This window comes from Myotis daubentonii, chromosome 1 (assembly GCF_963259705.1).
Source record: "Myotis daubentonii chromosome 1, mMyoDau2.1, whole genome shotgun sequence".
NCBI classification, from domain to species: Eukaryota; Metazoa; Chordata; class Mammalia; order Chiroptera; family Vespertilionidae; genus Myotis; species Myotis daubentonii.
The window spans coordinates 115,330,466-115,340,484 of NC_081840.1; the positions used below are offsets into that span (position 1 = coordinate 115,330,466).

General features: G+C 43.9%; 1 protein-coding gene across 1 annotated transcript; it reads right to left on the bottom strand.

Annotated features, from left to right (window-relative positions):
- Positions 1–2,869: 2,869 nt before the first annotated feature.
- On the bottom strand, positions 2,870–3,311 carry LOC132226401 (small ribosomal subunit protein eS26-like). Its single transcript, XM_059681085.1, has one exon. The coding sequence runs from the start codon at positions 3,288–3,290 to the stop codon at positions 2,943–2,945; it is 348 nt and encodes a 115-aa protein (XP_059537068.1). The 5' UTR covers positions 3,291–3,311; the 3' UTR covers positions 2,870–2,942.
- Between the last annotated feature and the right edge of the window lie 6,708 nt (positions 3,312–10,019).

The window sequence follows — 10,019 nt, forward strand, 5'->3', positions numbered from 1 at the left end:
TGATTTATTGATAGTCATCACAAATGCTGGCATCACGGGAAACTGTCTTTGAATTAGTTTAAATGGGAGGCCAGTGTCAGACGAGGACAAATCAATTCTTAGAATTAGAACAACCTCTCCTGCAGATCCTGTTAATACCTCAGCTTTGATAATGTTAGGTTGCAACCTTTTGATAATAAATCTAGTACCATTACAAAGACCCCATTTACTATTAAGATTTCTCAGTAGCATGATGATTGCACTCACTTTCAATTTTAATTTATGACACGGCATTCCCGAAGGAGTAATACTATTAAGAAATTTGATGGGAAAATTTTCCTTTCCAGCATCATCTGTTGAATCAATGGAATCATCACTCAAATAGGTGTGAAAATCTCCATCAAGTATATCCAAAATTTCTTCATTTAATTTTTGAATGTGCTCATTTTTAGGACAAAGAATCACACATTTAGATATATTTTTAATATTATCTATAGATATACTATTTCCAAAGGTAGCTTCAATAATAGATCCATTAAAAATCATTTCACGCCAAAACTGGTTTGGCTCAGTGGATAGAGCGTCAGCCTGCGGACCGAAAGGTCCCGGGTTCGATTCCGGTCAAGGGCATGTACCTGGGTTGCGGGCACATCCCCAGTAGGAGATGTGCAGGAGGCAGCTGATCGATGTTTCTCTCTCATCGATGTTTCTAACTATCTATCTCTCTCCCTTCCTCTCTGTAAAAAATCAATAAAATATATTTAAAAAAATCATTTCACAGGGGATTTCAATAATATCCATTCCTAAATGAAAACTGCTATCAAGTTTGCCATTTCCAAGTTTTACTAACCATCCACTATAAGCAGAATCCTCTGATCTCATATTTGTTTTAGGAGACAACTTTCTGAAACATCCCCAAACATTACAGTACTTTAAACTCGTTTGTACTATGGCTGATCGCATAGCATGTGGTACAATACTGATACATTGTTGAAAATCCCCTCTGAGAAAAAGAACTTTTCCACCAAATACAACATTCAGACTCATAACTTCTCTTAGTAATCTGTCTATGGCGTTTATAGCATGACTGGATGCCATGGTGCATTCATCAATAATGAGAAGTTGGGGCTTTTTAATGGTTTTAGCAACTTCACTCTTTATATCGAGTCTAGAAATTGAAGTTTCATTTATGGAATTGGTAATTTATATTGGGAATGAAAGGTTCTTCCACCAAGAAGTAAATTTGCAGCAATTCCTGTAGACGCTGTGGGTAAAACAGTACCACCATGACCTCTAATATAATGTATTAAAACTTTATAAAGATATGTTTTTCCACTACTGCCTGGACCATCCAAGAAAAAGCATTTGAGGTATACAGTTTGTTCTTTGATGGCTGAAGTTATAGTCTGAAAAGCTGCCAACTGTTCATCATTCAGAGAATTTATCAAAACCTCTGCCTGTTGTCACTCGTATGATTGGTCACATGTATTTGAATTTGTTAATAAAGGATAGTCTGGAAGTTTAAAATGTGTACATTTCATTCCATGCAATTTGAATACCTCCTGAATTTCATTAAGGGCACGCATTTCACAGTTCACCCAGGCACCTTCTCTTTGGTGTAATTTCCAACAAAATTCTTCAATAAAATGAGATTTATTCTCATCCCATAATTTGTCTGCATCAGAAGGACATCCAAACACACATATATATGCAAAAAGTTGCCGTAGTTTTTTGGGCATGTTAAGGATGATCACATCGTCAATCATTATCTTTCCAGATAGTGTCATTGATTAATAATCTTCGGTGTTTAGCAGCTTCATGAAATGTATCATAAGTTACACCCCTTACAGTTCACAGATCATCAAAACTTACTGCACCTTTTACATGAAGAAGCAAGTCTAAGGTAATATTGTTCTGGTTCTCTAAAGCTCACAGTGAACAGTATACCTAATACTTCCCACCCTTTCGGCGTTTTGTTCACAAAGAATTATTAAATACATAATGCTGTGGAATCTCCCAACAATAATAATTATGTGCGTCAGAATCTTCTCTATTCAATAAGAACCAAACCATCAAAGTTGAGTTATGCCTTTTAGCCCTAACTATAACTTCAGCAAAATCATCAGTATGAAAATACAAATTCTGATCATTTGGCAAATGAATAGCTAATCTTGTGATTGCATAAGATTGGTCATGCATTCACATTGCAATACGTCTCTAAACAGCCTCAGGAGCACTCACATACCTGGAGTCAATGAAGTCCTGTACTTCATCATGATTGATATTTTTTTTTCAGAAATTTGAATATTTCACAATCGTGCCCTTTATAGATGTATTTAAATAAATATTTGACACTTTTAATCGATGCACAAACTTCAACGTTTATATGACAGTTATATTTAAGGAACAAATGCGGGTTATAAGGGACAATCCAAGTGTTATTGACAACTTCATTTCCAATAGACATGGTGCTACCAGATCTTCGTTTGTATTTGGGATATCCATCAATATTTCCAATAGTCACATTTTGAAATTCTTTTGGATATCCCTTTGAACGTTTCCCATACATGGACTATTTGGATTTTGCATTCCACATGGTCCATGTACCATATTTGATTTTACAACTTGAAAAAGTCAAGGACACTTGTTCTCATCTGAAATTTCTGCCTTAACTATACAGTCAATATCATCTTCTGTTCGTAATTTGGATTCACTATCTAATATCTAATATCAATAATATGTGAGCATGAGGCAGTCCACGTTTCTGAAATTCAGTGACATGAATTTTAGCTATTTCTTTGCCAAATAAATGGAATTTACAGATATCATTTAAAAGAGCATTCAGCTTAATATTAAAAACTCTGACTACCAAGTCAGGTCTGTTTTCAACTTTTTTTTTTGAAATACAATTTCCATTTATTCCCCCCCAGAGAACTTTCTTCACTCTTTGAAGACTCAGCTCCTTACATGGGCTTTGGTGGAGGTCGTGGGGCAGCACCCGCAGGTCTAAGTCGGGGTGGGGGTGTTGGGTCCTTTCGGGCCTCACGAGAACGATTCCTGTCCACCTTGCTGTGAATGGCGCAGCTCACACAGTGATGCAGCTTCACACACAGCTCGGGAAGCACACAGGCGTCGAAGACACTCGCTTCGGAGGTGTCCCGAACGGCTGCGGCCTCCACTACGTTTCGGATGACAAACTTCTTAATGGCCTTGTCCTTGGGCACGCACCGGGCGCAGTTGGTGCAACGAATAGGCTGCACGTGGCCTCGGCCTTTTTTGGCACGACCGTTATTCCTTCTTTTCTTGGTCATCTTGGAAACGAGGACCCGAGAGAGCTGTTTTCAACTTTTTGCCAGTGTTGTAAATTGTTTGTAATATCTGCCTATTTGGGGTTGCATGTCATGGTTATGAATAAATCGGGCTTGCCATACCTCGTTACAATTGCCATAGCATCCTGATATCGCTGCTGCATATTTCTGGGACTACCCTCAAAAGATGATGGAAGTATTATCATTTTATCAATCGGCACATTGTCATTTTCAGATTTAGATGTGAGATAATCTATCAAACCACTATATTTTTTAACTCTCAACTTAGATTGGTTTGCTTTAATGAAATTTATCTGATTGGCTTCCATTTTTGAATATGAATTGACAATATATTGTTGAGTTAATTTTCCTGCATTTAAAATAGGATTGAACGTGTCCTGGACAGAGAGATGAAATCCATAATATTGTATTTGTGTGACTCGTGTCTTTACATTTTGTCTAGTATCATTGTCAATTACATTGTCGTCTCTGAGTCTTAATGCAATATCTGTTCCCCAGCATTTCTCACCATGTGGAAAAAGAATAGGATATGTCACTGCATCTAATGTAGGAAACAGGATACTGATTTGTTTCATTTTAGTGGCACTTGGATTATTGGGATCTGGTTTACAATGAATGAGCAGTCCCTTTCAAAAGGAGGTTCTCCATCTTCGTTTCTTAATATGACAGCAACTTTGGTTACACGGGGAGAATTATAACTACCCGGATCATTATTACGATCATATTTAATTACCATTGTTACTTCTGTGGGAGCAATACCTTTCGCTGCTGCTTCAGATTGGGCTTCCTTTTCTACCTCATGTAGCATCTTGTAAATTTTGTTAATTCATTTATTTCATGCATGAAGTTGTTGATGTTGATCATGAGTCTTTCTGAGCAATCTTAATTTTCTGGCATTGCTAATCTTTTACTCGTCACTTTGGCCATATCTAAAATACAGAGTTGAGCAAACTTCTGAGAAACTTTACATCTGAAGGATGTAAAGTTCCAGTATGGTGATAAACCTGTCCCTGTATTCTAAAACAGTATGGCCCATATCCTGATGGTGATGCAATATTTGCACCCATTGAAGCAAAAGCAAAATAACTATTTATTGAATGAATATTTTCCATGAAATTTTTACTGTCAGAATCTTCATTTATCAATTAATTTTTAAAAATATGCTGAGTATTCTGGAAAATGTATATCATTTGGACAAACTTTACCTTTACTACAACATTGAGTAAATTTTCCATCAGATGGTTTTTCATTGGAGAAATTTAGTGATAGGCAAAATTGACATGAACAGTCATTCCACCACAACTATGTTCGGTAATCTCACCCTCATTTACTTCATTTTCACTGTGAAGGCAGTTCCTACCAGGATTGGTAGTACTTGTCAATGGCTGTTCTTCAGACATATTCTGTCTACGACGCTGGCTTCTTTCAGCTTCGGAGGTACATTGTGCCAATAGCTGGTCTTCAGACATATTCTGTCCTGGATACAGTCTCAGGGAGGGACGGGCGGAATCGGGCTCTCTCCTCCCTCCTGTCAGGTTCAGGAGTGGGGGGCGGGCAATTGAGGGTGGGGCTGGCGGGGGAAGGGGCCTATCGGGGCTTTTCTTCCCCTGGCTGTCAGCAGCTGGCCCCAACCCAGAGGCTGCCACTGCTTGCCATCTGTGTGGTGCTGCCCCCACTCTGCCACTGGTCACCTCCCTCTGCTGGCGAAAGGTGTGGGGTGCCATCACTTGGCCGGCCTGGGCCTCCCGCTGTGGGGAGATAGCTGGCTGGCCTCACCCACCCGCCACAGTGTCACTGGCCGGTGACCTGGGCCTCCCTCTGTGGGGCAATGGATCACGGGGCCCCCAGATCGATGCCCCGCAAAGGGAGGTGCTGCCCACCCTGCTGGGGCTCTGTGATCAATTGCAGAGCAGAGGGAGGACCTTCCCACCCGGCCTGGGCTCTGCCGTTCATCGCTGCCCACAGGGAGGCCCTGCCCACCCGGCTTGGGCTCCACCACTAATCACCACCCACAGGGAGGCCCTGCGCACCCTGCTGAGGCTCTGTGACGGAGGACCTGCCCACTTGACCTGGGCTCCGCCATTGATCACTGCCCACAGGGTGGCCCTGTCCACTCGACCTGGGCTCCGCTATTGATCGCTGCCCACAGGGAGGCCCTGCCCACCTGGCCTCGGCTCCGCCATTGATCGCTGCCCACAGGGAGGCCCTGCCCACTCGACCTGGGCTCCGCCATTGATCGCTGCCCACAGGGAGGCCCTGCTCTCCCTGCCCACCCTGCCAGGGCTCTGAGATCAATGCTGTGCAGAGGGAGGCCCTGCCCACCCAGCCGAGGCTCCGTGATGGGCCCTCGCAGCTGTGGTGGCTTGCCTCAGCCCTCGCAGCCCTGGCTTCATCCTGAAGGTTGTCCAGAAGGATGTCCGGAATGACATCCAGAAGGTTGTTTGGCTCTCTGGTCTAATTCGCATGTTACACTTTTATTATTATAGATGCCTAGGTTTCTCTCTCTGTTTCTTCTTCTTTACAGCAATCCCTTTAGCATTTCTTGTAATGCTGGCTTGGGTGGTGATGAACTCCTTTAGCTTTTTTTATGTGAGAAGCTCTTTTTTTTTTTAATTAAATCTTTATTGTTCAGATTATTACATTTGTTCCTCTTTTTTTCCCCCCCATAACTCCCCTCCTCCCAGCTCCCACCCCACCCTCTGCCCTCACTCCCCACCCACTGTCCTCATCCATAGGTGCACGATTTTTGTCCAGTCTCTTTTCGCATCTCCCACACCCCTTTCCCCCCCAAGAATAGTCAGTCCATTCCCTTTCTATGTCCCTGATTCTATTATGATCACCAGATTATTTATTCACTTGATTCTTAGATTCACTTGTTGATAGATGCATATTTGTTGTTCATAATTTTTATCTTTACCTTTTTCTTCTTCCTCTTCTTAAAGGATACCTTTCAGCATTTCATATAATGCTGGTTTGGTGGTGATGAACTCCTTTAGCTTTTCCTTATCTGTGAAGCTCTTTATCTGACCTTCCGTTCTGAATGATAGCTTTGCTGGATAAAGTAATCTTGGTTGTAGGTTCTTGGTATTCATCACTTTGAATATTTCTTGCCATTCCCTTCTGGCCTGCAAAGTTTCTGTTGAGAAATCAGCTGACAGTCGTATGGGTATTCCCTTGTAGGTAACTGGGTTTCTTTCTCTTGCTGCTTTTAAGATTTTCTCTTTGTCTTTTGCTCTTGGCATTTTAATTATGATGTGTCTTGGTGTGGTCCTCTTTGGATTCCTTTTGTTTGGGGTTCTCTGCGCTTCCTGGACCTGTAGGTCTATTTCTTTCACCAGGTGGGGGAAGTTTTCTGTCATTATTTCTTCAAATAGGTTTTCAATATCTTGCTCTCTCTCTTCTTCTGGCACCCCTATAATTCTGATGTTGGTGCGCTTGAAGCTGTCCCAGAGGCTCCTTACACTATCTTCGTATTTTCGGATTCTTTTTTCATTTTGCTTTTCTGGTTGGGTGTTTTTTGCTTCTTCGCATTTCGAATCTTTGACTTGATTCTTGCACTCCTCTGGTCTGCTGTTGGGTGTCTGTATAATATTCTTTATTTCAGTCAGTGTATGCTTAATTTCTAGTTGGTTCTTTATCACAACATCGAGGGTCTCATTAGATTTCTTGAGGATCTCACTACATTTATCGGCGGTCTCACCAGTCTTTTCGAGGGCCTTACTAAGTTTATCGGCAGCTTCTAGACAGTTCTTAAGAGACCTTAAAAGTATGGATCTGAACTCAATATCCTCCATTGACAGTTTTGTCCTGTTTCTTTGTCTCCGCATTTTTTATGCTTTCTTGGTACACCTCCTAGTGGTCTTTGTGCGCAGTCTTGTTGCCTTTAAGCCTTGATTGATGTCGGCAATACCGGGGGTGATTTGACCTCCAGGCTAACTGGCTATGAAAGTCTGCTGTGTCTGCAGTGGGAGGGCTTCTGTGCTGGATCTCTAGGGCGGTGCTAATCTAGCGTTTGCCCGAGGCAATCCGGCAAATGGTTCTGTGCAGGGCTTGGGCGGGGCGGGTCCCCAGGGATCTACAGGGAGGGCTGAGTGAGCAGTTATGGTTGTTCTCAGTTCCTTCCCCAGGGGCTCTGCCTCTCAGAGTCCCAGCAATGGCTGCAAACCTCGGAGAGAAAGCTGCCCTCAAGTTCCGACCGAAGCCAGACAGTCCCGCTTCTCCCGTTTGAGTCTTGGTCCCCAGAGACTCGCCCGGATCTGGAGCTCAGAGTCTGAAACTCCCTCCCGATTGAAAACAACAACCGTGCCCTCCGCCGCCAGCCCGCTCCGTGCGCGCACTCCGCACCTGAGTATTTCACTTCAGCACTGCGCCTCCTCTGAGTCTGGGTATGATATTCTCTTTCCTCCTAGTTGTAGAATTTCCACTCAGCCAGCCTTCCTGTGGTTCTGGATGCTGTCTGTTCTGTCCTTTAGTTATATCTCTGAAGTGGTTGTTCGAGGGCAGCAATCTCCGGCGTTAACCTATGCCGCCATCTTGGTTTCTCGGGAAGCTCTTTATTTGACTGTCTATTTTGAATGATAGCCTTGCTGGATATAGTCATCTTGGACTCAGATCCTTGCTTTCCATTACCTTGAGTACTTCTTGCCATTCCCTTCTGACCTGTAGTTTCTGATGAGAAATCAGGTGTCAGCCTTATGGGAGCTCCTTTGTAGGTAACAGATTTCTTTTCTCTTGCTGCCTTTAAGATTCTCTCTGTCTTTAATTTTTGGCATTTTAATTATGATGTGTCTGGGTGTGGGTCTGTTTGGGTTCTTCTTGTTTGAGGTTCTCTGTGACTCCTGAACTTGTGTGACTTTTTCCTTTATCAGCTTAGGGAAGTTTTCTGCCATTATTTCTTCAAATACCTTCTCCATGCCTTTGTCCCTTTCTGCCTCTTCTGGCACACCTGCTATTTTAATATTGTTATGTTTCATGTTGTCCCACAGCTCCCTTAAGCTATTCTCCTGTTTTTTTAAATTGTTTTTTTTGTTTTTCTTTTTGGTTCTCTAATAGAGTGATTTTTTTCAACCCTGTCTTCTAATTCACTGATTTGATCCTGAATGGTAGTTTTTTCCTCATGGTGGCATGATGTTCATGGCCCTTGCTTTATTTTCCCATCCTATATAATAAAGAGGGAATATGCAAATTGACCATAACTCCACCACAAAGATGGCTGCCCCCACAGCTGAGGCCAAGTTCCCATAACGAGCCTTAAGGAGCAATCAGCAGGGACCTGAGGCTGCGCACCCCCCTTGCCCCATGGCGCTTGACAGGGGACCTCAGGCCGCGTCCCCACCCTGGCGCCAAGCTGGGGGACCTCAGGCCATGCTCCCCGCCCTAGTGCCAGGCTGGGAGACCTCAGGCTGTGCCCCCCACCTGGCAGGGCTTGATGGGGGACCTCAGGCCATGCCCCCAGCCCAGGAGGGATTGATGGGGGACCTCAGGCCGCACACCCCTGCTCAGCGGGGCTTGACGGGGGACCTCAGGCCATGCCCCCTGCCCCGGCACCGGGCCAGAGGACCTGAGGCCATGCCCCTCACCCTGGCGGGGCTTAACAGGGGACCTCAAGGTGTGCTCCCTGCCCCAGTGCTGGGCCAGGGGACCTCAGGCCACGTCCCCCACCCTGGCACCAGGCCAGGGGAACTGAGGCTGCACCCCACACCCACCCGGCAGGGCTTGACAGGGGACCTCAAGGTGTGCCCCCCACCCTGGTGCCAGGCTGGGGGACTTCAGGCTGAGCCCCTCACCCTGGTGCCAGACCAGGGGACCTGAGGCTGTGCCCCCCAACCTGGGGGCTTGACAAGGGTGGGACCGGCCAGGTCTGGATCTAGCCCAATGAGGGGGGGCCAGCCGGGTCTGTGTCTTGTGTGATTTTGAGGGAAACGTGGGTCAGTGGGGACTTGACTCTGGGTCCCGTGGTGCACCCCAGACTCTGACAGGAGGAAGATTTTCATATACATTTTACTAATTTTCTTTCATCTCTGACACTTCTATTATAGAGAAAGGGCAAATAGCAACATTAAAATATTTCCTCTAATTAATCCCCTTTTAATGTGCATGAATTTCGTGCACTGGGCCACAAGTGTTAAATAAAAACTCATAGTACTCTATAAACTATCTCACAGTCTATGGAGTTATTTCCATGTAGTTCTGACAATTCTATTATAGGTCTTACAGTTCCAAAAGTTTTGCCCTCTTCTGGGCTCACAGATTGTTAATTTGTAGGCAGGCTGGGGAGCAAGTTGGGAGCCCCAGTCTGTCATGTCCTTTACCTGTGATGTTGTGCATTCACTAGAAATTGTGGATCCAAGCAATTGTCTTCTTAAGAGATCCCAATGGGATTGATGGTGCACATTTATATATTGTTGGTGTCACTTAAAACCTAATAGAAATTCTTACTCTGCCTTCAGAACCAGTAGTATGAGCCACACACACTTAAAAATTCATCCTCAATGCTTTATGGTCATTTGGGGTGAAAATGTGGTTGTAACAAGCCCATTCTCCATACTATTCAGCAACTTTAGCTGCAAATTTTATTTAGCTGTTATCAGTTATCAAACTACTAAAAAATTTTCCATTAGTTAGGATAGAAGAATATATGCTACAAGCCTTGTCAGTCACTGTAACAAAGAATTTCCAAAATGTTTTGTGGATCAACATATGTGATTGTTG